The following is a 27,076-nucleotide window of genomic DNA, read 5'->3' on the forward strand; positions in this document are numbered from 1 at the left end:
AATTCATCTCACCACCACCATCCCCCCCGCCACTTTCCCCCTTTGGTGTCCATACGTTTGTTTTCTACATCTGTGTCTCTATTTCTGCCCTGCAAACTGGTTCATCTGTACCATTTTTCTACGTTCCACATATATGCATTAATATATGATATTTTTCTCTTTCTGACTTACTTCACTCTGTATGACAGTCTCTAGATCCATCCACGTCTCTACAAATGACCCAATTTTGTTCCTTTTTATGGCTGAGTTATATTCCATTGTATATATGTACCACATCTTCTTTCTCCATTTGTCTGTTGATGGGCATTTAGGTTGCTTCCATGACCTGGCTATTGTAAATAGTGCTGCAATGAACATTGGGGTGCATGTGTCTCTTTTTTTTTTTTTTTTGGTGGTACGCGGGCCTCTCACTGTTGTGGCCTCTCCCGTTGCGGAGCACAGGCTCCGGACGTGCAGGCTCAGTGGCCATGGCTCACGGGCCCAGCCACTCCACAGCATGTGGGATCTACCCGGACTGGGGCACGAACCCACGTCCCCTGCATCGGCAGGTGGACTCTCAACCACTGTGCCACCAGGGAAGCCCACATGTGTCTTTTTGAATTATAGTTTTCTCTGGCTATATGCCCAGTAATGGGATTGCTGGATATGACCATCCTATTTAAAAGTAGTATATACATACTTCCACCTCCCATCTACTTGCCTCATGTACGCTCTGTTTTTTGGCTTTATTTTTCTCCTGGCACATATAACCATCTGGCCTACTGTAGTACTAATTATGTATCTTTCTTAAGTCAGCTTTATTGAGCTATAACTTATATATAGTAACATGCATTCATTCTAAGAGTAGAGTTGGATGAGTTTTGACAATTGTAACCACCTCTCCAATCATGATATAGAACATTTTCATCACTCTAAAATGTTCCTTATTGCTTTTTCCAAGTCAGTCCTCCACTCCCCCAGATCCTGCTCTAGGCAACTGATAATCTGATTTCTGTCACTGTAGATTAATTTTGTCTCTTTTAGAACTTTATATGAAATATATAAATAGAATCATTATCATATGTACTCCTTTTGTGGCTTTTTTCATTAAGCATAGTACTTCCAAGATTTATCCATGTTGTGCATATCAGTCCTCCTCAGGGACTGTATATTGGGCTTTAATTCCACTTCTTTAGGTACTCTTGCCTCTGTCCTCCTCCCTGTGTTTGCCAGCTTCATCTTCAGATTGGTTGCAGGAGTTCCAAGGATTTCATTCAGATGTGACAACATCCAGAGTTAGAAAGTATCATGTGTTTTGTGTCACTTCTTTGGGAGCAAAGAAATCTTTCTCAGAAGTCTTCAAAAGGACCACCTCTCACATTTCATGACAAGAACTGAGCTACATGCTTGGCTTAAATCTTGGGGGATGGAACTGCCATGATTGGGTAAGACCAATCAACATTTACCACAGGATTCACCTCCCTGAGTCTCTTGACAGTGCAGGCTACCCAAACAAAGCTGGGGCTCTGTCAACAAAGTAAGTGGAACAAATACTGGGTAGCCAACCAATAGCATCTGCTAAAATCATCAAAAACAATCATTGGAGTGACCAACAATTCAGGGCTAGCTACATGAAAACTGGGTAAAATATTTCAGATGAATTAGGGAGTTTAATAAGGGAGTACAGGTAGGAAGCTCTTGAAATAATTCAGGAGTATAGTAATAAGGGCAGAAAGTAAGGTGGCAGAAGTGGGATGGAGAGGAAAGAGGGTGAGTATGAAAGAAAGTAATGAGCCTTAGAGATAAATTGGGAATATGGGGACACAGAGAATAGCTGCAGGTTTGGGACTTAGGTGAGTGGGCAAGTGGTGATATCACTGATAGAGACTGAAATTGAAATGGGGAAACTGTAGGGAATGTTGGTATGGGTAGATAAAATGAGTTTAATTTGGGACATGTTGAATTTGAGGAGATGTGGAACATACAAGTAGAAATGACCATTAGATGGTAGTGTAGGTGATAGGGGTTGCTAATATTTTGAGAGTCATTAGCCAGGTTGAAGCCTTGAAAATAAATGAGTTCTCAGAGGGACTTTGGGTACAAATAGCTTAGCCCAGAGCCTGCATAATGCTTGTAATATGGGTACTGGAAGAGAAGAGGAAGGAAGGGTTTATGAATGTAGGAGTTGATGAGGGGAACATGAATAGTATTGTACTAAGATGCAGCAGCATCACTCAGAGTTTATATTTGAGCATTGCTGTGTTCCATAGATTTGTTTCAGGTTGTCTCCTGTACCCTTTTAACATGTCCGCAACCTGTTTGTTTGCTTTAATTAATAGACTTTCTTTTTTAGAGCATAAGTTTTAGGTTTACAAGAAAATTGAACAGAAAGTACAGAGAGCTCTCACATTCCCCCTCCCCAGTTTCTTCCTCTTTTTATATCTTTCATTTGTGTAGTATATTTGTTACAGTTGAAGGAATATTGATACATTATGGTTAACTAAGGTCCATAGTTTATATTAGGATTCACTTTTTGTACAGTTCTGTGGGTTTTGACAAATGTATAATGTTTTGTATCTGCCATTACTTTATCATACAGAACAGTTTCACTGTCTCCCAAATCCTCTATGCTCCACATGTTCATCCTTCCCTCCCCAAACCCCTCATCTTTTTATTTCTCTATAGTTCAGCCTTTTCTAGAATGTCGTATGTTTGAAATCATACAGAGTAAAAAAGCATTCTTCATTACTTGCTTCTTTCACTTAACAATATGCGTTTAAGTTTCCTCCATGTCTTTTTATGTCCTTTCATGGCTTGATAGCTCATTTCTTTTTTTTTTTTTTTGGCTGCATTGGGTCTTCGTTGCTGTGCGTGGGCTTTCTCTAGTTGCAGTGAGCAGGGGCCACTCTTTGTTGCGGTGTGCGGGCTTCTCATTGCAGTGGCCTCTCTTGTTGTGGAGCACAGGCTCTAGGCGTGCGGGCTTCAGTAGTTGTGTCTTGCGGGCTCTAGAGCGCAGGCTCAGCAGTTGTGGCACACAGGCTTAGTTGCTCCACGGCATGTGGGATCTTCCTGGACCAGGGCTCAAACCCATGTCCCCTGCATTGGCAGGCGGATTCTTAACCACTGAGCCACCAGGGAAGTCCTCTTATTTCCTGTTTTTTTTTCTCGCAGTGCTTTGTCTTGGTAGTTCTATTGCTGTATCTTTGAGTTTACTTATTTATTTTAAAATTTTTATGGGAGTATAGTTGATTTACCATATTGTGTTAGTTTCAGGTGTACAGCAAAGTCATTCAGTTATACATATAATCATTTTTTTTCAGATTCTTAGGAGTGTTCCTTCCTCTGCAATTTTTTGATATAGTTTCAGAAGGATAGGTGTTAATTCTTCTCTAAATGTTTGATAGAATTCCCCCAAGAAGCCATCTGGTCCTGGACTTTTGTTTGTTGGGAGTTTTTAAATCACAGTTTCAATTTCAGTACTTGTGATTGGTTTGTTCATATTTTCTCTTTCTTCCTGGTTCAGTCTTGGAAGGTTGTACTTTTCTAAAAATGTGTCAGTTTCTTCCAAGTTGTCTATTTTTTGGCATATATTTATTAATTGTTTGTAGTAGTCTTTTATGATCTTTTGTATTTCTGTGCTTGTAACTTCTCCTCTACCATTTCTAATTTTATTGATTTGAGCCCTCTCCCTTTTTTTCTTGATGAGTCTGGCTAAAGGGTTATCAATTTTATTTATCTTTTCAAAGAACCAGATTTTAGTTTGATTGATCTTTTCTACTGTTTTCTTCATTTCTATTTCATTTATTTCTGCTCTGATCTTTATGATTTCTTACCTTCTATTAACTTTGGGTTTTGTTTGTTCTTCTTTCTCTAGTTGCTTTAGGTGTAAGGTTAGGTTGTTTGTTTGAGATTTTTCTTGTTTCTTGAGGTAAGATTGTATTGCTGTACATTTCCCTCTTAGCCCTGCTTTTGCTGCATCCTGTAGGTTTTGGATCATCATGTTTTCGTTGTCATTTCTCTCTAGGTATTTTTTGATTTCCTCTTTGATTTCTTCAGTGATCTATTGATTATTTAGTAACATATTGTTTAGCCTCCATGTGTTTGTGTTTTTTACAGTTTTTTTTTTTCCTGTAATTGATTTCTAATCTCATAGTGTTGTGGTCAGAAGAGATGCTTGATATGATTTCAATTTTTGTAAATCTACTGAGGCTTGATTTGTGGCCTAAGATGTGATCTGTCCTGGAGAATGTTCCATGTGCAGTTGAGAAGGAAGTATATTCTGCTGCTCTCGGATGGAATGTCTGATGTGTCATTTAAGGCCTGTGTTTCCTTATTGATTTTCTGTCTGGATGATCTGTCCATTGATGAGAGTGGAGTGTTAAAATCCCCCACTATTATTGTGTTACTGTTGATTTCTCCTTTTATGGCTGTTAGCATTTGCCTTATATATTGGGGTGCTCCTGTGTTGGGTGCATATATATTTTACAATTGTTATATCTTCTTCTTGGATTGATCCCTTGATCATTATGTAGTGTCCTTCTTTGTCTCTTGTTACAGTCTTTATTGTAACATCTATTTTGTCTGCTATGAGTATTGCTACTCCAGCTTTCTTTTGATTTCCATTTGCATGGAGTACCTTTTTCCATCCCCTCAATTTCAGTCTGTATGTGTCCCTAGATCTGAAGCGGGTCTCTTGTAGACAGCATATATACAGGTCTTGTTTTTGTATCCATTCAGCCAGTATCTCTGTCTTTTGGTTGGAATATTTAATCCATTTACAATTAAGGTAATTATCAATATGTATGTTTCTATTGCCATTTGTTAATTGTTTCGGATTTTTTTGGTAGGTCTTTTTAAAAAAAATTTATTTATTTTTATTTTTGGCTGTGTTGGCTCTTTGTTTCTGCGCGTGGACTTTTCTCTAGTTGTGGCGAGCGGGGGTTACTCTTCATTGCAGTGCACGGGCTTCTCATTGGGTGGCTTCTCTTGTTGCAGAGCACGGGCTCTAAGCACACGGGCTTCAGTAGTTGTGGCTTGTGGGCTCTAGAGCGCAGGCTCAGTAGTTGTGGTGCATGGGCTTAGTTGCTCCATGGCATGTGGGATCTTCCCAGACCGGGGCTTGAACCGGTGTCCCCTGCGTTGGCAGGCGGATTCTTAACCACTCTGTCACCAGGGAAGCCCTGTAGGTCTTTTTTCTTCCCTTCCTCTTCTGTTCGTTTGTGGTTTGATGTCTATCTTTCATGTTGTGTTTGGATTGCTTTTTCTTTTTTATGTGTATATCTGTTGTAGGTTTTTGGTTTGTGGTTACCATGAAATTTTGATATAACAGTCTATATATGAACAAGATTGTTTTTAGTTACTGGTCTTTTAATTTCAAATACATTTCCAATATTCTGCATTTGTGCTGTCCTCGCGACTGCTGGTTTTGATGTCATATTTGTGTGTAGATGATTTCCTGGCTTTGTTTATGTTTGCCTGTACCGGTGGCTTTTTTATTCTCAGTTTTCTTGTGTCTAGTAGTGGCCTTTTCTGCTTAGAGAAGTTCCTTTAGCATTTGTGGCAAAGCTGGTCTGGTGGTGCTGAATTGTATTAGCTTTTGCTTGTCTGGAAAACTTGATTTCTCTATCAAATCTGAATGAGAGCCTTGCTGGGTAGAATATTCTTGGTTGTAGGTTCTTCCCTTTCATCACTTTAAATATATTGTGCCACTCCCTTCTGGCTTGCAGAGTATCTGCTGAGAAATCAGCTGGTAACGTTATGGGAGTTTCCTTGTATGCTATTTGTTGCTTTTCCCTTTTTGCTTTTAATATTTTTTTCTTTGTCTTTCATTTTTGTCAGTTTGATCACTATGTCTCTCGGCACGTTCTTGCTTGGGTTTATGCCTGGGACTCTCTGTGCTTCCTGGACTTGCGTGACTGTTTCCTTTCCCATGTTAGGGAAGTTTTCAGCTATTACCTTTTCAAATATTTTCTCAGGTCCTTTCTCTCTCTCTTCTCCTTCTAGGACCCCTATAATGCAAATGTTGTGCATTTAATGTTGTCCCAGAGGTCTCTGAGACTGTCCTCATTTTTTTTCTTCTTTCTTTTTTCTGTTCCATGGCAGTGATTTCCACCATTCTGTCTTCCAGCTCACTTATCCATTCTTCAGCCTCAGTTACTTTGCTGTTGATTTCTTCTAGTGTATTTTTCATTTCAGTTATTGTATTGTTCATCTGTTTGTTCATTTTTAATTCTTATGGGTCTTTGTTAAACATTTCTTGTGTCTTCTCTATGTGCCACCATTTTTTCTTCTGAGATCCTTGATCATCTTTACTATCATTACTCTGAATTCTTTTTTGGTTAAATTGCCTATCTCCTGTTCTTTGTCTTTCTTCTGGGGTTTTATCTTATTCCTTGATTTGGGACCTATTCTTCTGCTGTCTCATTTTGTTTAATTATCTGTGATTGTGGTTTGTTTCACAGGCTGCAGTGTTGTAGTTCTTGCTTCTGCTGTCTGCTCCCTGGTGGATCAGGCTGTCTAAGAGGCTTGTGCAGTCTTCCTGGTCGGAGGTACTGGTTCCTGCACACTGGGTGGTGGAGCTGGGTCTTGTCCCACTGGTGGGCAGGGCCACGTCAGGGGGTGTGTTTATTGGGCAGCTGTATGCTTAGGGAGACTTTAAGCTCCCTTTCTGCTGATGGATGGGACTGTGTTTCCACCATGTTGGTTTTTTGGCCTGAAGCATCCCAGCACTGGAGCCTCCAGGTTGTTGGGTGGGGCCAGGTCTTGGTGAGAGAATGGTAGCCTCCAGGAGGGCTCATGCCAATGAGTACTCCCCAGAACTACTGCCGCCAGTGTCTTTTTTTTTTTTAAACCTTCTTGACCGTATTTCTTTCTTTTTAAAAAAAATTAATTAATTAATTTTTGGTTGTGTTGGGTCTTTGTTGCTATGCACGGGCTTTCTCTAGTTTTAGTGAATGGGGGCTGCTCTTCATTGTGGTGCACGGGCTTCTCATTGCAGTGGCTTCTCTTGTTGCGGAGCACGGGCTCTAGGCACACGGGCTTCAGTAGTTGTGGCTTGTGGGCTCTAGAGCGCAGGCTCAGTAGTTGTGGTGCATGGGCTTAGTTGCTCCATGGCATGTGGGATCTTCCCAGACCGGGGCTTGAACCGGTGTCCCCTGCGTTGGCAGGCGGATTCTTAACCACTCTGTCACCAGGGAAGCCCTGTAGGTCTTTTTTCTTCCCTTCCTCTTCTGTTCGTTTGTGGTTTGATGTCTATCTTTCATGTTGTGTTTGGATTGCTTTTTCTTTTTTATGTGTATATCTGTTGTAGGTTTTTGGTTTGTGGTTACCATGAAATTTTGATATAACAGTCTATATATGAACAAGATTGTTTTTAGTTACTGGTCTTTTAATTTCAAATACATTTCCAATATTCTGCATTTGTGCTGTCCTCGCGACTGCTGGTTTTGATGTCATATTTGTGTGTAGATGATTTCCTGGCTTTGTTTATGTTTGCCTGTACCGGTGGCTTTTTTATTCTCAGTTTTCTTGTGTCTAGTAGTGGCCTTTTCTGCTTAGAGAAGTTCCTTTAGCATTTGTGGCAAAGCTGGTCTGGTGGTGCTGAATTGTATTAGCTTTTGCTTGTCTGGAAAACTTGATTTCTCTATCAAATCTGAATGAGAGCCTTGCTGGGTAGAATATTCTTGGTTGTAGGTTCTTCCCTTTCATCACTTTAAATATATTGTGCCACTCCCTTCTGGCTTGCAGAGTATCTGCTGAGAAATCAGCTGGTAACGTTATGGGAGTTTCCTTGTATGCTATTTGTTGCTTTTCCCTTTTTGCTTTTAATATTTTTTTCTTTGTCTTTCATTTTTGTCAGTTTGATCACTATGTCTCTCGGCACGTTCTTGCTTGGGTTTATGCCTGGGACTCTCTGTGCTTCCTGGACTTGCGTGACTGTTTCCTTTCCCATGTTAGGGAAGTTTTCAGCTATTACCTTTTCAAATATTTTCTCAGGTCCTTTCTCTCTCTCTTCTCCTTCTAGGACCCCTATAATGCAAATGTTGTGCATTTAATGTTGTCCCAGAGGTCTCTGAGACTGTCCTCATTTTTTTTCTTCTTTCTTTTTTCTGTTCCATGGCAGTGATTTCCACCATTCTGTCTTCCAGCTCACTTATCCATTCTTCAGCCTCAGTTACTTTGCTGTTGATTTCTTCTAGTGTATTTTTCATTTCAGTTATTGTATTGTTCATCTGTTTGTTCATTTTTAATTCTTATGGGTCTTTGTTAAACATTTCTTGTGTCTTCTCTATGTGCCACCATTTTTTCTTCTGAGATCCTTGATCATCTTTACTATCATTACTCTGAATTCTTTTTTGGTTAAATTGCCTATCTCCTGTTCTTTGTCTTTCTTCTGGGGTTTTATCTTATTCCTTGATTTGGGACCTATTCTTCTGCTGTCTCATTTTGTTTAATTATCTGTGATTGTGGTTTGTTTCACAGGCTGCAGTGTTGTAGTTCTTGCTTCTGCTGTCTGCTCCCTGGTGGATCAGGCTGTCTAAGAGGCTTGTGCAGTCTTCCTGGTCGGAGGTACTGGTTCCTGCACACTGGGTGGTGGAGCTGGGTCTTGTCCCACTGGTGGGCAGGGCCACGTCAGGGGGTGTGTTTATTGGGCAGCTGTATGCTTAGGGAGACTTTAAGCTCCCTTTCTGCTGATGGATGGGACTGTGTTTCCACCATGTTGGTTTTTTGGCCTGAAGCATCCCAGCACTGGAGCCTCCAGGTTGTTGGGTGGGGCCAGGTCTTGGTGAGAGAATGGTAGCCTCCAGGAGGGCTCATGCCAATGAGTACTCCCCAGAACTACTGCCGCCAGTGTCTTTTTTTTTTTTAAACCTTCTTGACCGTATTTCTTTCTTTTTTAAAAAAATTAATTAATTAATTTTTGGTTGTGTTGGGTCTTTGTTGCTATGCACGGGCTTTCTCTAGTTTTAGTGAATGGGGGCTGCTCTTCATTGTGGTGCACGGGCTTCTCATTGCAGTGGCTTCTCTTGTTGCGGAGCACGGGCTCTAGGCACGTAGGCTTCAGTAGTTGTGGCACGCAGGCTCAGTAATTGTGGCTTGCGGGCTCCAGGATACAGGCTCTGTAGTTGTGGCACACGGGCTTAGTTGCTTTGTGGCATGTGTGATCTTCTTGGACAGGGGGTTGAACCTGTGTCCCCTACATTGGCAGGCAGATTCTTAACCACCGCGCCACCAGGGAAGTCCCACCAGTGTCTTTTTCCCCACAGTGAGCCACAGCCACTCCCTGCCTCCACAGGAGACCCTCCAGTTCCAGCAGGTAGGTCTGGCCCAGGCTCTTACGAGGTCACTGCTTTTTTCCTTGGGTCCTGGTGCACTTGAAACCTTGTGTGCGCCCTCCAAGAGTGGAATTTCTGTTTCCCCCAGTCCTGTGGAATTCCTGTGGTCAAACCCCACTGGCCTTCAAAGCCAGATTCTCTGGGAACTCCTTCTCTTGTTGCCAGACCCCCAGGCTGGGGAGCCTGACGTGTGGTTCAGAACTTTCATTTCTGTGGGAGAACTTCTGTGATATAATTATTTTCCAGTTTGTGGGTTGCCCACCCGGTGGGTATGGGATTTGATTTTATCACAGTGTGCCCGTCCTACCATCTCGTTGTGGCTTCTTCTTTATCTTTGGATGTAGAAAATCTTCTTTGGTAGGTTCCAACACTTTTTTTTGTCAGTGGGTCAGAAGTTGTGATTTTGGTGTTTTTGTAAGAAGAGGTGAGCTCACATCCTTCTAGTCTGCCATCTTAGGTTTATTATTTGAATTTATTTAATATTTTAATTAAGCAATCTCAAAACATTCTAATGTATTTATCACTGTAATATTGAGAATATCTGGCATAGGGTTTGGAGAGACTGATGGTAAGGAATGGGGCTTCTGTGCTGTTTCATGCACAGTTTAGCTCCTGCAGCATCTTACCAAGGCTGCTCCGGAACCCCTGGCTGAGCCATAGCCACACCCCATGTGCCCCGGCTGCCCCACACCCCAGCTTTTGGAGGCATGTGGGGTCCACATGGTCCACCTGATGCTCTCCAAAGCAGGCAGCTAGCTGGGATCTGTGTGAGGGTGGATTTCTTCTGTGTTTTAGGATTAGTCTATTATTTCCAGTTTGTTGAAAGTAATGTCATTTCCTGTTTGTTTTTCACATGTAATTTATATAGAGTAAAACTTACCCATTTTAGTTGTACAGTTCTGTGTGTTTGAGAAACATACTGTTGTGTAATTATCACCACAGTTAAGTTATAGAACATTTACATTTCCTCAGAACATTCCTTTATGTCCATTTGTAGTCAATCTTCTCTCTTTACCTCACCCCCTAGCAACTGTTGATCTGTTTTTTTGTCCTTGTAGTTTTGCTTTTTTTTTTTTTTTTTTTTTTGCGGTATGCGGGCCTCTCACTGTTGTGGCCTCTCCCGTTGTGGAGCACAGGCTCCGAACGCGCAGGCTCAGCGGCCATGGCTCACAGGCCCAGCCGCTCCGCGGCATGTGGGATCTTCCCGGACCGGGGCACGAACCCGTGTCCCCTGCATCGGCAGGCGGACTCTCAACCACTGCGCCACCAGGGAAGCCCTAGTTTTGCTTTTTAAGAAAATTTTGTAAATAGAATCATAATGTATGTAACCTTTTGTGTTTGTCTTCTTTGACTTAGCATAATGGTTTTGAGATTTCTCCATGTTGCTGGATGTATCAGTAATTTGTTCCTTTTTATTGCTGAATAGCATACTATTGTTTAGTTGTACCACAGTTTGTCTATTTAGTTGGTGATGGACATTGAGTTTCCAGTTTTTGGCAATTCTGAATAACACAGTCATAAATATTTGTGTGTACAGTTGTTTGCATAGACATACGTTATTTCTCTTGGGTAGATACCTAGGAGTGGGATTGCTTTGTTTTTAAGAATGACCGCTTATGTTTATAAGAAACCGCCAAACTCTTCTCCAAAGTGGCTGTACCATTTTGCACGCCAACCAGCTATGTATGAGAGATGCAGTTGCTTTCATTTTCACCAGCACTTGGTGTTGCCTTTATTTTTTTGGTTAATTCTAGCCATTCTAATAACTGTGTAATGGTATCTCCTTGTGGGCTTAATTTGCATTTCTCTAATCACTAATGGTGTTTAGCATTTCTTGTTTGTGATTGTTATCTCTTCTTTGATGAAATGTCTGTTTAAATCTTTTGGCTATTTTTTAAGATAAAATTAATGTAACAAAATTCACTCTTTTAACAGTTTTAAAGTATACAATTTAGTGGTTTTTAGAATATTTATGAAATTGTGTAGTCATCACCACTATCTAATTTCAGAACAATATTTATCGCTGCAAAAAGTGTCCTTAAACCCATTAGCAGTTATTTCATAATATCCCCTTCCCCTGGCCCTAGGCAACCACTAATCATTCTGTCTGTATAGACTTGCCTTTTCTGGACATTTTATGTAAATAGAATCATACAGTTATATAGTATGTGAGTGTGTCTGTCTTCTTAGCATTATGTGTTAAAGGTTACTCCATGTTGTAGCATGTATCAGTACTTCATTCCTTTTTATTGCCAAATAATATTTCTTTGTATGGCTATACCACATTTTTTTTATTCATTTATCAGTTGATGTGCATTTGAATTGTTTCCACTTTTTGGTTATCATGAATAATCGGCTTTGAACACTTACAGTCAGGTTTTTGTGCGTGTGTGTGTGTGTATTCATTTTTCTTAGTTATATTTCTAGGAGTAGAATTGCTGAAGGGTAACTCGATGTTTAACCTTTTGAGGAACTGCCAGAATGTTACCCACAGTAGCTGTACCATTTTATGTATCCACCACCAATGAGGGTTCCAACTTCTCCATATGCTCTCCAACACTTGTTATTATCTGTCTTTTTGATTATTGCCACCCTTGTGGGTGTGGTCTTGCTTTTACTTGGAACCTATCTATGTCTTTTTATTTAAAGTGGATTTCTTGTGATTGCGTGTAGTTGGGTCATGCTTTTAAATTCAATCTGACAATCTTTGCCTTTCAATTGGGGTCTTTAGATCATTTACATTTCTGGTAATTAATGCTATAATTGGATTTAGATCTACCACTTTGCTGCTTGCTTTCTTTTTCTCATCTGTTCTTTATTCCATTCTCTCTTTTTCTGCCTTCTTTTAGATTAATTATGTTTTATGATCCTATTTTATCTTTACTTTTGGCTTATTAGTCCTTAGTAAAAAGTTTTTTTATTTAGTGATTATCTTATTTTTTGCAATATGTCTTTAGTTTATTGTAATGTACTTTTAAATAATATTACCGTTTCATCTTATTAATTTCACACTCTACATTTTTCTTATTTATTGTTATACATTTTACGTATGTACTGAAATCCACAGTATATTGTTACTATTTTGCTTTAGATCATGAATTGGCAAGCTTTTTTTGTGTGTGTGTGTGCGGTACGCGGGCCTCTCACTGTTGTGGCCTCTCCCGTTGTGGCCTCTCCCGTTGCTTAGCACAGGCTCTGGACGCGCAGGCTCAGCAGCCATGGCTCACGGGCCCAGCCACTCTGTGGCATGTGGGATCTTCCTGGACCGGGGCACGAACCCGTGTCCCCTGCATCGGCAGGCAGACTCTCAACCACTGCGCCACTAGGGGAGCCCAAGCTTGTTTTTTAATGGGACATATAGTAAATATTTTTGGCTTTGCTGGCCATATGATCTCTGTCAGAGCTCTCTTAACTCTGCCATTGTTGGGAGAAAGCAGCCATAGACATTCTATAAACAAATGAGTGTGACCGATTGAGCCTGCAAGCCAGTTTGCCAACCCATGCTTTAGACAGTCAACTATCTTTTATTTTTTTGTTTACTTATTTTTAAATTTATTTAATTTTGGGCTGCATTGGGTCTTCGTTGATGCACGTGGGCTTTCTCTGGTTGTGGCGAGTGCGGGCTACTCTGTTGCGGTGCGCGGATTTCTGTTGTTGCGGAGCACGGGCTCTAGGCTCGTGGGCTTCAGTAGTTGCAGCACGCAGGCTCAGTAGTTGTGGCTCGTGGGCTCTAGAGCGCAGGCTCAGTAGTTGTGGCGCACAGGTTTAGTAGCTCTGCGGCATGTGGGATCTTCCCAGACCAGAGATCAAACCCATGTCCCCTGCATTGGCAGGCAGATTCTTAACCACTGTGCCACCAGGGAAGTCCCAACTATCTTTTAAAATGATTAGCAATGAGAAAAACATGTCTTTTATATTTATCTTAGTTTATACTATTTCCAGTGCTTTTCATTTCTTTATAAGTTGCCATAGTTATCATACTCCTTCCGCTGGAACAACTACCTTTAAAATTTCTTATATATGTTTGCTAGAATAAATTCTCTCAGCTTTTGTTTGTGTGAATTTCTCCTTCATTTTTGAAGTATATGTTCACTGTGTATGTAATGCTGGTTAATAGCTTTTGTCTGTCAGTATTTTGAAAATGTCATTCCATTGTCTTCCTTGCATAGTTTGTGACAAGAAGTTTGATGTAACTCTTATCGTTGTTTCTCTTAATGCTGTGTGTCATTTTCTGGCTGCCTTCAAGATTTTCTTTTTAGTTTTAGTTTTCAGTAATTTGGTTATGTTACATCTAGTTTTGTTTTGTTGTATTTATTTTTGTCTGGGTTTTTCTGAGTGTCTTGGAACTGTGATTTGGCTTCTTTTTTTCATTTGTTTTAGAAAATTCTTGTCCATTGTCTCTTCGAATGTTTCTCCAATTTTTTTCTTCTTGTTCTGAATCTCTAATTACGCATATGTTAGACAACTTAATATTGTCTCTTATGTCTTGCCTGCTGTATCCTGTTTTTGTTTTGTTTGTTTTATTGGTTTTTACACCTTTTTTTCTCTTTGTGTTTTAGTTTGATTAATTTTTATTAACCCATCTTCAGGTTTACTTGACCTTTGCCATGTATGTAATTAGGAACACTGTAAATGAAATTCTGTGCTTGAGATTTTCTAGACCATAAAATAGGTTGAATTTTTATTTTAAAAATTATTTTTATGTTTTTTTTGGCTGTGCTGTGTGGCTTGCAGTATCTTAGTTCCCCAACCAGAGATTGAACTCGTGCCATTGGCAGTGAAAGTGTGGAGTCCTAACTAGTGAACCCCTGGGGAATTCCCTAATAGGTTGAATTTGGACCACAACCCATGAGGAAGTCACCTTATGGTTACAAATTCTTAGGGGACATTTTTGTTTTTTCATTTTGCTTACTACCAGGGTATAGATAGACAAGTTAATTTTACCGTACTGAGAGACAAGTTGTTGTTGTTGTTGTTTTCATTTTCACTCTTAGACTGAAGGTGGAACCTTTTAATTGAGGATTCTCTTAATAACATCGTCACTTTGGATGGTGCCTAGGTTTTATCTCCTGTGTCTGTGCCAGTTTGGATACTGAAGGTCTCTAGGATTCAGCAGAATCTCTCATGGTGAAAACCAATTTATTGCTTTCTTACCTTCCACAATTTCTGATTTCACTTCATTTTGGCCCCTGTAGAATCTTTTTTTTTCTTCCAGTTTTATTGAGATGTAATTGACAAACAGCACTGTGTAAGTTTAAGGTGCACAGCATAATGATTTGACGTGCATACATTATGAAATGTTTGTCACATAAATTTAGTGAACATTCATCATGTCGTGTAGATACACAGTTAAAGAATAGAAAAAAATATTTTTTTCCTTGTGATGAGAAGTCTTAGGATTTACTCTACAACTTCATATGTAACATACAGCAGTGGCAATTTTACTTACCATGTTTTATATTACATCCCTAGTACTTATTTGTCTTAGTGGAAGTTTGTACCTTTTGACTGCCTTTATCCAATTCCCCTTCCCTCACCCCCTGCCTATGGTAACCACAAATCTGATCTCTTTTTCTGTGAGTTGGTTTGTGTGTTTGTGTTTGAAGTGTAATTGACCTACAATACTATATTACTTCCTGTTATATAGCATAGTGATTTAGTATTTTAGCACATTTCAAAATGTATAGAAGTGTATTTGAAAATGTATTTCAAAATGATCACCATGTAAGTCTAGTTACAATTTGTCACTATACAAAGATATTACATAGTTATTGAATATATCCCCCACACTGTACATTTTATACCCTTGACTCATTTATTTTGCAACTGGAAGTTTGTACCTCTTAATCTCCCTCACCTATTTCTTTCTTCTCCTTGCCCCCCTCCACTCCGGCAACCACCTGTTTGCTCTCTGTATCTATAACTGTTTCATTTTTGCTGCATTTGTTAATTTGTTTTTGTTTTTATTTTTTATTTTATTTTTTTTGTGGTACGTGGGCCTCTCACTGTTGTGGCCTCTCCTGTTACGGAGCACAGGCTCCGGACGCGCAGGCTCAGCGGCCATGGCCCACGGGCCCAGCCGCTCCGTGACATGTAGGATCCTCCTGGACCGGGGCATGAACCTGTGTCCCCTGCATCGGCAGGTGGACTCTCAACCACTGCGCCACCAGGGAAGCCCTATTTTTAATTTTTTGAGGAATCTGTATACTGTTTTCCATAGTGGCTGCACCAATTTACATCCCCACCAACAGTGCACGAGGGTTCCCTTTTCTCCACACTGTGAAATCTTTAATTTGTGGTTGCTCAGCAAAATGTTAAAGAAAAAAAAATTTTTTTGCATTGTTCTGGATGTCTACTCTGCATAATGCCAATAATAGAAGTCTTACTCAACCTTTCACAATATGGATGTAGCATAAATTTTAATTGCTTGTTTACAAAGGGATTTAGGTTTTTTTCTGTTTTGTTTTGCTAAAAAATTATGAAGTAAAAAATTTTTTTGCATGTGGATCTTTGTGCACACATGCAAGTAGTTTTCATCACCAGCTGAATGAGGCAAAGGAGCAAGATATGATCATTTTTATCTAGCCTCTTGTGTGCTGCTTAATTTGAGGATTCTTTACATGCCACTAGAATATGTTTTCATATTCTAAAAATTTCGTACCCAGACAAAATGCATTATCATAAGCACATTGTTGTTTCTGAATAATCTATGTTCAGGTTACCATACTTTGGAACTGTACCCAAAAACAGCGTTGCCACTGATCCTAGATTGTGTTTTTGCAGGTGAACAACACTTTTGATATATGCTGAATCATTAGAACATAGAAGTTATGTATCAACCTGCAGGACAGTTCAGAACACAGCTTCTGATGTTTCTCAAATAAAGAAAACCCAAAGCCATCATAAATTATGTTTTTCAGATGGCATAATTACAAATAAATGAGGAAATGAATCAGCAGGCTACATATCCTTGATAGTTTACAGTGCAGAGTCACATGGCATTGATTTCCAATGTAGAGGCCTTTTACCAATACAAAGCAGTGACTATTGTAGATTATATGATGCTGAGTATTAATAAGCATATTAATGTGCATATCATTTGTTATATGAAAATAATTTTTCATTTCATGCTTTATTTTTCCTTTGTGGCATTCTGAACTGTGGAATCCTTTGTCTACCATTTGGCTCTCCATAAACTATCAGGCAGGATGTCTGTGAGAGTCTCTACTTTGAGAAGTAGTGTACATAATACTTATTTATCATATACCACTCATAATTACATTATCATGATATATCCTTTATCTTCAAAATAACGCCTGAGAATTCATTGTCTTTTAACACTAGAAAAAGTGTTTTCTAAAGACTTTTTCCAGAAATCCAAGTGTTTCTGGGGGCTCTTTCCAATCCTCATACAATGTATCTTCGGCATTTTAAAAATTGAGGACTAAATTTTCTGTAATTTTTTTTGGTTTGAATTTTGTCTATGTAATTATTCTTTAAGATGGACATTTGAATTTACTCCATATTCATCCTTGTTTAAAACTCTCATGGCTGAGATGTCCTCAGGCTTGTAGATTGGCCAGCTTCGATGACATCTCTCTGGCCTTTGAAGTTGGCACAGTTCAATATAGATACCTCAAGGGTGTGTGGCCATAGAAAAACGTGTTTTTGTTGTTGAGTGTTCTTGCTTTCTAGTAATTTTATTTTCTGCTCAAGGGATTTAGTATCTGTTCAGATACTTTATTTTTAAAGACCACATAAGTAATGACTTGACCTCTAATCTTAACTTTGAAAATTTCCCAGACACTAATAAAGATAATGTCTGACGACCTATTATTTGAGAATACTATTCACTGGCCAGCAATCAGTGCTATTTAAAAATGTATATTTTACTCTGAAAATTATTTCCATGGCCGAAAGGCTTTGTTAGTAAAATCGTGCATGTAATGACATAGTTTGGTGACTCTTGGGCCTAGATTTATAATACTTTTTATATGGTGTCACTGAGACTTATTACAGTTCAAAACAACTCTTCTCCTTAAATACTACACTAAATAATTCTGAGAAAAATATTCTGTAAACCATAGTCTTATCAGAAATAACACCTATCTCTTGGACTAATAATAAGAATATTTTGGACACAAAAGGTTATGTAGTAATCCTTATTTTGCATGAATGTGGTCTGTCTTAGCATTAAATGTGTGAGTAAGATTTTTGCAAAGGATCAAGCTAGTACTGAAGACTGGGATCATCTATTAAATTATCTGGACTGTCCATGTCAGGACACATGCTTAATAATTTGTGGAGTGAAAGAGAAGTTCACCAGGGGCTTCCCTGGTGGTGCAGTGGTTAAGAATCCACCTGCCAGTTCAGGGGACACGGGTTTGAGCCCTGGTCTGGGAAGATCCCACATGCTGCAAAGCAACTAAGCCCGTGCGCCACAACTACTGAGCCTGCGCTCTAGATCCTGTGAGCCACAACTACTGAGGCACGCGTGCCTAGAGCCCGTGCTCCACAACAAGAGAAGCCACTGCAATGAGAGGCCCACGCACTGCAACGAAGAGTAGCCCCTGCTTGCCGCAACTAGAGAAAGCCCGCACACAGCAATGAAGACTCAATGCAGCCAAAAATAAATTAAATAAATTAAGGGGAAAAAAAGAGAGAGAGAGGTTCACCAGACTGTATTATGTGTACGCCAAGGTGTATTCATGAAGAGGAGAGAAAAATAGTTTCCTCCCAGGTGTCTGGGCAAAGCTACTTGCCCTTTTTGTTGTTTTTATCTATAATAACATACCCTAATGGTAAGAACCTACCTAGACACAGTGTTGTTTTTGTGAAGATGGTAGAGAAAACCACATATTGCTAAATTTATATGTTTCTTGTTTGGCTTTTTTGTTAAGAGATGAAGTTTAGTTTTTTGCTAAACTCTTAAGTTATGTTCAAAGAGAAGAAACAGTCTGCTTAATTAATTGTATTTTTTGTTGTTGGTCTTTTTTGGAATCTGTTATAACCCAGTTGGACAGTCCTGAAAGAGATTTGAGTAATTGAGATTTTCCCTTGCTTCCAGTGGAAGGGAAATATTTCAATTTACTTGCTTTAGGCTATAAAATAGTTTGCTCTTCCTTTGCCCACAGCAAGAATTATGAACCTAAAGTCACAAAACAGATTCAGTATTAACTTTTAAAGTTTCCCCATATTTCCACCCTCATCAATTGTAAATAATGTGCCTGAATGTAAAATGGAAAAAGTTGAAAATTTCCACTTGTGCATTTTGAGCTTTTCAGAGGTATTACACACTCTGGATATAATAATAAAAGATACTGGGCCTTATACAGCGCTTTTTGTGTGAGGAACTCATATAAACACTAATGCATTGATCCTAACACAGTACTTGATTGTGACTTTAAAAGGTCATGAGTTACTGCTGTTACAAAATTTTTTTTTAAAGGTTGGAGGAGGAGCTGTAATTTACAAATATTGTTTGAAAGATATCTAGATAAAAGTTGATACAGGAAACTGAAAAATTAAAGTTATGGGGGATTTTTATTGTTTGTTAACTTTTCTTCTCGCCTACAGTAGATTTTTATCCCTTTATGTTTTTTTTTCTTTTGTCTATGAATATACTTGAAGCCCGATTCCCTTCTTAAGACCAGAAGGCACAATTTACTTTTAAGCTTTTATTCCTTCTCAGCCAAGAAAGCTTCAACCTGTGGAGGTTTCCTGAGTTTGTCATAACATAGTAATACATTTTATTTGTTCTCAATTGGAGATCATCCTTCTAGTTTTCTTAGTTTAGTATTTGTGGCATATAGTTGATTTTGATGAACATAGTAGTCAAGTGGCTTAATCTTCAACTTTTTTGTGCTTTGTAGGTTTATTCTTCAATCCAAGGAGGCAATTCATAATCAGCTGTTAGAGAAACAGAAGATAGCGGAAGAAAAAATTAAAGAATTGGAAGTAAGTAAGTTTTGACTGAATACTGATAGTCGTAGTCGACTTTTAGGAAGAAAGTAATTATCGTGTCATTAAATGAAAATGTATGCCTGCCAAGGTCATGTCACATTGTTTTCATTTTTTCTAATTGTGCTAGAGCTATGAAGCAGTCTTTTTATGGCAGCGTATGAGACCAGAAAAAAGACTAATCTCTTGAAACCTTAGGGAGTTTTGGAGAAGATAGGATACTTTTAACCTGAATGTATTTCTTCCATTGCCTTTAAGTGAACATGTCTATTCTTTAAAAATAAAATAAAAGCCCAGTGTATATTTAAACACCGTATGTTGTGGTGGATGGGCATGAGAGTAGGTAATGATAATAGTAGTCAAAGGATCTAGTTATATGACTCTTTCACACATTGTAATGCTAGACAAGGACTGAGTAGTAAGCTATAGCTAATTAACTATCCGAAGGGTAGTGCTCCAGTGAGGAAAACAATTTTTTTTTTTTAAGCTAGGGAAAAAGATTGATAGGTAAGAGTAATAATTTAGTAAATCTTTGGAAAATTGGAGTTTATTATTACCATTTCCTTATACATTAAAACCTCAGATGAAATAGTCTTCTTGGGCTTTGGTGAATGGTCTATCCTGTATATAGTAAAAGTTGGACAGGACAAAAAACTGGTTATTATTTTTTGGGACCAAGATTTCCTGAGATGGGGGTGGATACAGTGACTTCATAGGTCACTTTATCTAATTTCTTTGAATACTATTTGAGGCAGTGGTTCAGAATCTGACTCAGCCCTCTGCTGAATTGGTGAGACACCCCCTGTAGCCTTCAGGGGATTTCTCAGGGACACTGACTTGGCATGGCTGGGGCAGCATGTTGTATCTTAGGTACTTAGACTTATTTTTGTTTGACTATCAATGAGTGAGAATTTAAACAAACTTGATAGTGGCTTTGTAGCTCAGAAAATGTATTGTACAACAAAACAAATAAGCAAACAAACAAACAAAAAAGAAAACTTATCCTGTAGTAACCAGGTTGTTATTATATCCTATTTTATCATTTTTGTCAGCCCAACTCTTCTAGATTGAGTTTTCCAAACAAAAGTATCTTAAAAAAACTGAACGAAACTATTTCATGCAGTTTACCAAAAAAAGTGTGTTTTTGCACTTGTTGGTAAATATATCTAAAAATTGTCCTGATGAATAAGTAGCAAGATGCAAAGTAACGTGTAAATAATTCTTTTTATGGAAACAAACAAAAACCAAGATCTGTATATGAACATTGAAAATGATTTGTAGGTATATATATTAAATTAACACTGGTTACCCGAAAGAAATTAGATGGGACATGGGGATGAAATTGTTTTTTTCTTATAACCTCTGTGTTGGATAAATTGTAACAAGTATGTGTTAACTTTTTTTTTTAACATCTTTATTGGAGTATAATTGCTTTACAATGGTGTGTTTCTGCTGTATAACAAAGTGAATCAGCTTTGCATATATCCCCATATCTCCTCCCTCTTGCATCTCCCTGTGTTAACTTTTATAATTTAAAAAAATCATCAAGGTAAAATTGCCACAGATGATGAGTTTAGCATACTATTCATTTCTGATGAATATTAGGAAATTCATTTTCCAAAAGTTTCCTTTCACGGAGTCTCTCAAATACTGGTAAGAGTATCCTGATATCTGTCAGGTAATAGAAGTAGATTAGCTAGCTTGTTGGTATTTGAAATGCTAATTAACAGCTACAAAAAACTAGCAGAGTTAAACTATAGCCTCTACCCTAGGAAGTTATTTTGTGTTTTTTGTTTTTAATCTTTCATCTATATACTATTTATATTATAAAAATAATGTAAGTATACTATAAAAAAGAAAAACAGTCAAAAAATAAAACATGATTAAACAAAAATAATGACTTTCTCCTCTTTCTGCATACCCTCAAAATGTCACTTTTATGGTTTGATGTGTATCATTACACTTTATAAAACTTTATTTTATAAACAAGTTCATACACACATATACACACTTTTTTTAAGTAAAGAGGGATTACGCTGTATATAATGTTTTTCATCATTTGACAATTTACCTTTCCATTTTAGTAATGTAAATCTAGTTTATATTCAGTTTCTTGTTTTCCATTTATCCTACCATCATGGTTTCCTTATTACCTCAACATTCAATTATTGCATGATCCCTGCCTCTGCATTTAGTGTTCTCTCCAATACTGCCCTAACCTGTATTTTTAATGGTATCACCCACTACACACACTCTTCTCTTCCCTGAAGCAATCCTATACTTTTTGACTGCCATACCTTTATAATTTTGTTACTTCAGCCTGAAATGTATACACATGTGCACAGACCCACATGTGCATGCATGCACACATACATTGTTAGTTCCAATGTTCAGATTTTCTGTTTCTTACTGATTTTTTTTCCTCCTTATTCAGTTAGTTATGAGAGATGTGTCAAATCTCCCTCTGATGATATTTATTAATTTCTCCTTAGTCTTTCAGTTTAGTGGGCAATGGTATTTAGAAACTACTATCTGGGTGCTGTAAATGCTCATTATTACTGTATGCATAGTTGAGATGATATGTTTCATTTTGCTTTATATGTTTATGAATTTCTCAGCTCTTTTAAAGATAGCATTCCATTGACTTCTGTCTTCCATTGTTGCTGTTGAGAAGTTATCAGTCTGAATTTTGTTCCTTTGTCTTTTCTCTGTGGCTACTTTTAATATTGTTTTGTCGTCTTTCATGCTTTGTAGTTTCTCTGGTATATGTTTAGGTGGGGATTTAGTCTTTTTGCTTTTTTTCTTAATCATATCTGGGTTAAGTTGGGTTTTCTGAGTTTGAGGATTAGTGACTCATCAATTCTGGAAACTTCTTACTATCTCTGAATATTACTTCTTCACTGTTTTCTCTTTTAAATGGTATTTCCCTCTGGAATTTTTTTCTCACCTTTAAACCAGCTGCTTCTATCATCTGCAGTAGCATCTTAACTGGTTTTTCCACCTCCAACTTTCTCTCTTCTAATCCTTTTAACATATTGAAGCTAGAATGACCTTCTAAAATGTTAAATCTGTCGAATTGTTCCTCTGTGTAAACCCCATCATTGTTCTTAGGGTAACATTCAAGCTTTTTAACATACCTTCAAGGCTGTTTATGCAATGACTCCTGTTTCTTTCTCTCACGTCCCTCATATCCTCTTCCTTCTCTTACACTGTGTGCTCCAGACATGCAGAAATATTTTGTTTTTAGAACTTGCTGTGTTTTCTTTGTTTCTACTAGGTCTTTGCAAAAGTAATTCTCTCCACCTGGGAACTTCCTCCTTCTGCTCTTACCAGCTCTGTTAATCCTTAAGGGCTTCCCTGGTGGCGCAGTGGTTAAGAGTCCGCCTGCCGATGCAGGGGACACGGGTTCGTGCCCCGGTCTGGGAAGATCCCACATGCCGCGGAGCGGCTGGGCCCGTGAGCCATGGCTGCTGAGCCTGCGCGTCCGGAGCCTGTGCTCCGCAATGGGAGAGGCCACAACAGTGAGAGGCCCATGTACCGCAAAAAAAATAAATAAATAAATAAATAAAATCCTTAAGATCTTAGTTTAGGGCTACTTCTTCTGAGAAGCATTTTCTGATTTCTCAGTGTTAAATTAAGTGCTTTCCCTTGTTCTAATTATTCTACTAGTTTCATAGCACAGTGTGAGGATTTGGGCATATAAACTATCATCAGTTGAAGTAATTACAAATATGGTTTCCTATTACTTGGGAAGCTTGATGCAGATTCAGAGCTCTAAATAGTTTTTCCCAAGGCCTCCCAGTTATTACTCTGCCTTTCAAAAATACAGTCTCTTCTTCTGGGCCCTAGTATTTCTTGTCAGTCCAGCCTATTTCATCTTATTTAGTTATCATTATCATTATTAGTTTCTACCCTCAGATACCTTACAATTAAATTGAAGAGGCATAATTTATACATAACTCTGCAGACAAAGGCCAGGCTGTTTAATTTAGCACATTTTCATCTCTGATGAAGTAAGCTTTTTGGTTTGGGTACAAAGTTCTAGTTTTTGACCAGAGCTATTAACTCGGCCCCACTGTGTGTGCCTACCCACCCCCTACCAACAGTCTATATAAATGATGCTATGGATCAGTCTTTTCCATGACATAATATAGGTGCTAGTCTGATCTGAGAGCCCATCTTCATTAGTATTTTCTAGACTCCCTTTTATCCACCTCCATTCTTACTGTTTATCTTTGCCCTCTCCAGATTTTTTTCCCCAGTCCTACTAAACCTAGAATTTGTTTAGCTTTTGATAACTGTAGTATGCTGGGTCTACATTGTCAACCAGCCTGGTATCTCACTTGCTGGCCCTTTTCTTCTTATGGAGCAGAGGTGGGGGTACTGTAATGCTGCTGTCATGTCCTCTTTTTTGGGGGCCACGTGGCGCATCATGCGGGGTCTTAGTTCCCCGACGAGGGATCGAACCTACTCCTCCTGCAGTGGAAGCATGGAGTCTTAGCCACTGGACCTCCAGGGAAGTCTCTGCCCTCATGTCTTCTTGATAGGGAGTTATATTACATACTAGAAGGGTAAAGACAAGTACCATCTTAACCTTGGGAAGATAGTCTGTCTTTTTCTTCTTAAAATTCCATATTTTACATTTTAATACCCCTATGTTGGGTTCTTCAGGCCGTAATCACTTTCCTGGGTTTGATTAGGAAGTGTTTTCATAACAGACTCATAATGTGATAGTGTTACATAGATTTTTATCTTCCCTTTATAAAGATGGTTGATCAGGTTCTGGGAGGGAATGTCACCATTTCTCCTAATGGCAATTAGCAGACCAATGATGCTAATCCGATTGAAGAGAAAAAATAAAATGACAGCTTTAGTATGATAGAGTAACCATGTTATTTACGTCATTGAGGGAATTCTTTATTTAAAAAAAATACTGATAATGAATAATTTTAAAGAAAATGGCTGTGTATATAATACGTAATACAGTATATGTTAGAAAATGCAAAATTGTACTTTTTAAAAATGACATGAGTATAATTGGGATTTGGAATTAGGACTTCATGAGTCTCATCTGTCTTTGTAAAAATAATATTCTTTTTGAAATGTACAGCATTGCTACAAAAAGAAAGTATAGGGTTTTTTAAAGAAAATTCAACTTTAGGTAAAGTTGAGTTAAAACCTTATTGATAGATTGAAGAGATATGTATCTTCTAAAGAGTGAAAAATACATCCTATATTTTTGCTCACTTTTTTAGAGGTAAAAAGAAAATAATTACTTGTGGACTTACTTTGCAGTTGCAAAAACTTAGATGCAGCATTCAGATGAGCTAGAGCTGAATTTTTGATGTCTTGCCTTTTGAATCTCAAGTATTTGGAATCCTTGAGATAAGCTTTCGGTGGTATATTTGAACACATTTTGACCACTATTCTCCTATGTTCTCTCTCATTGAATTACTGCTTCAGGCTCATCTGCCTTCAGTTTAAAATCCCCATTATATTTTAGGCACACGCAAATACTGGTTGACCACTTTCCTTCCCCTCTTTCTCTGACGTGGTTACAACCCCTTCCACCACCCTGGTTAGCTCAGCAATGACACAATAAAAATAAGAATAAGGAAACCAGGACATTCTGGCCTACATAATGCCACTTCTGACGCAGAATGTTACAATCCCAGGGTTGTGAAATAGCCCTCCAGCCCATGCTATAAGTAAAATCTAAGAAACTGTGAAAGTTCTGACTCTTCCACAAAAATGGCTATTATGGTCAGACGGTAGTTCCTGAAACAAGTAGGAAGACTAGTGGCAAGAAAACTGGATAGGAGGTGTCTGTGACACTCTGCAGTTGGCTGAGTTCTGAGACTCTGATGAGAAAATGTTTTGGAGTTTCCATGATTGAGGAGATTTTACTCTGCCTAATGAGGATCATTTTTTCCATAGCATGGGTAGGCACTGGTAGGCACTTGGATGGATGTCCAGTTTTTGCCCTAAGTACCTCACTTTTGGGCTGGTACCTTTTTTTAATTTTTTTTTGAATTTATTTATCTATTTTGGCTGCATTGGGTCTTCGTTGCTGCGCGCGGGCTTTCTCTGGTTGCGGCAAGCGGGGACTACTCTTTGTTGCGGAGCACGGGCTTCTCATTGTGGTGGCTTCTCTTGTTGCAGAGCACAGACTCTAGGCGTGCGGGCTTCAGTAGTTGTGGCACGAGGGCTCAGTAGTTGTGGCTCGCGGGCTCTAGAGCGCAGGCTCAGTAGTTGTGGCGCATGGGCTCAGTTGCTCTACGGCATGTGGGATCTTCCCAGACCAGGGCTCAAACCCGTGTCCCCTGCATTGGCAGGTGGATTCTTAACCACTGCACCACCAGGGAAGCCCTGGGCTAGTACCTTTGTGTGTATGATGGGACACCCTCTTTGGACGTGATGTCAAGTGGACACTACTATATGATAAGCACTGATTCTTACTTGTGTTTTCAATGAAGAGAGAAGGGCAGGTGAGAGCAAAGCCAGTGGCAGAATGTTTTTTATTTTATATATTAAACAAGAATTACACCCAGTGGTTCATCTGCTTGCATAGCTCAAGGTTTAGAATCCATCAAAAAAAATTAGTCATTTATTTATTTTGTAGTGAAATATAGCATTTACAGAAATATGTGTTAAAATACATGTAGTTTAATCAATAATTATAAAGCAAACATTTGTTACAATCATCCAAACCAAGAAATCAAAAATTGGCAGGACACCAGAGCACTGCCCCCTACCTTTGTTTCTCCCTTCCATTCCTGCCTGCTCTCCCCCTCCCTCAGGTAACCCTAACTTTTGGATAATTATTTCCTTTAGTAAAAAATATAGTTTTACTACCTATGTATATATCCCTCAAGACAGTTTTTGAACTTTATATGAACAAAATCCGTCTCCATATTTTTTGCTTTGCTTCGCTTCTTCCTCAACATTGTGTTTGTGAAGTAATTCATGTTGAGATTGTGATTTGTTCATTTTCATTGCTGTATGTATTCCGTTGTATAGTTGTACCACAATTTATCTTTCCAGACAGCTCATTTTTACCCTTAAGAAGTCAAGATGTTCTCATGGAGCATTTCCACAGTTTATTTCTTAGCCTCTTGCTGAGGAGAGCTATTTTTCAGAGACATCTCCTACTGCAACCCAGGAGAGTTTGAGTACTAGAGAGCAGTAAAGTATAAAATGTCTCTACTCTAAAAATTAGCTTGGTGATTTCCCACCTTCATTAGTAACCAGATAGCTAGGCACCTCTGAGTGTCTTAAAAAAATTTTTTTTTAAAATAATTACAAGAGGGCTTCCCTGGTGGCACAGTGGTTGAGAGTCCGCCTGCCGATGCAAGGGACACGGGTTCGTGCCCCGGTCTGGGAAGATCCCACATGCTGCGGAGCGGCTGGGCCTGTGAGCCATGGCCGCTGAGCCTGTGCGTCTGAAGCCTGTGCTCTGCAGCGGGAGAGGCCACAACAGTGAGAGGCCCGCATACCGCAAAAAAAAAAAAATAATAATAATAATTACAAGATTAGTAAATTAATCTCTTTTCTATGTTGTTTTGACTTTGGGAGTCTTGGGTGAAGTTTCTCTTATTGTTCCATATGTTGGGATTTCACATATGAATACTTACCTCTTTATAGAGTTCATTTGTATTCTCAACATTTATAAAAAAGCATGTTTGTTTTAAAATAGTTTTTAGTTATTTAAGACTTGTCTAAAAGAGCCTGATGGTTGGAAGGCTAGAGTTATAGTGAACTATATATATTCTCCACGTCCTGGTGTTTTAGGGCTTAATGTA

At 38.7% G+C, this 27,076-nt stretch overlaps 1 protein-coding gene across 1 annotated transcript in view; it reads left to right on the forward strand.

Moving 5' to 3' along the window:
* The window catches only part of PFDN1 (prefoldin subunit 1), a 65,071-nt gene that overhangs the window by 14,336 nt on the left and 23,659 nt on the right, over positions 1-27,076 (forward strand). The window contains exon 3 of the mRNA XM_079703853.1: positions 19,187-19,271. Within this exon, the coding sequence (XP_079559979.1) occupies positions 19,187-19,271 (85 nt within the window). The remainder of the gene's footprint in view (positions 1-19,186; positions 19,272-27,076) is intronic.

The sequence above is a fragment of the Hyperoodon ampullatus genome (assembly GCF_949752795.1).
Source record: "Hyperoodon ampullatus genome assembly, chromosome: 4".
NCBI classification, from domain to species: Eukaryota; Metazoa; Chordata; class Mammalia; order Artiodactyla; family Ziphiidae; genus Hyperoodon; species Hyperoodon ampullatus.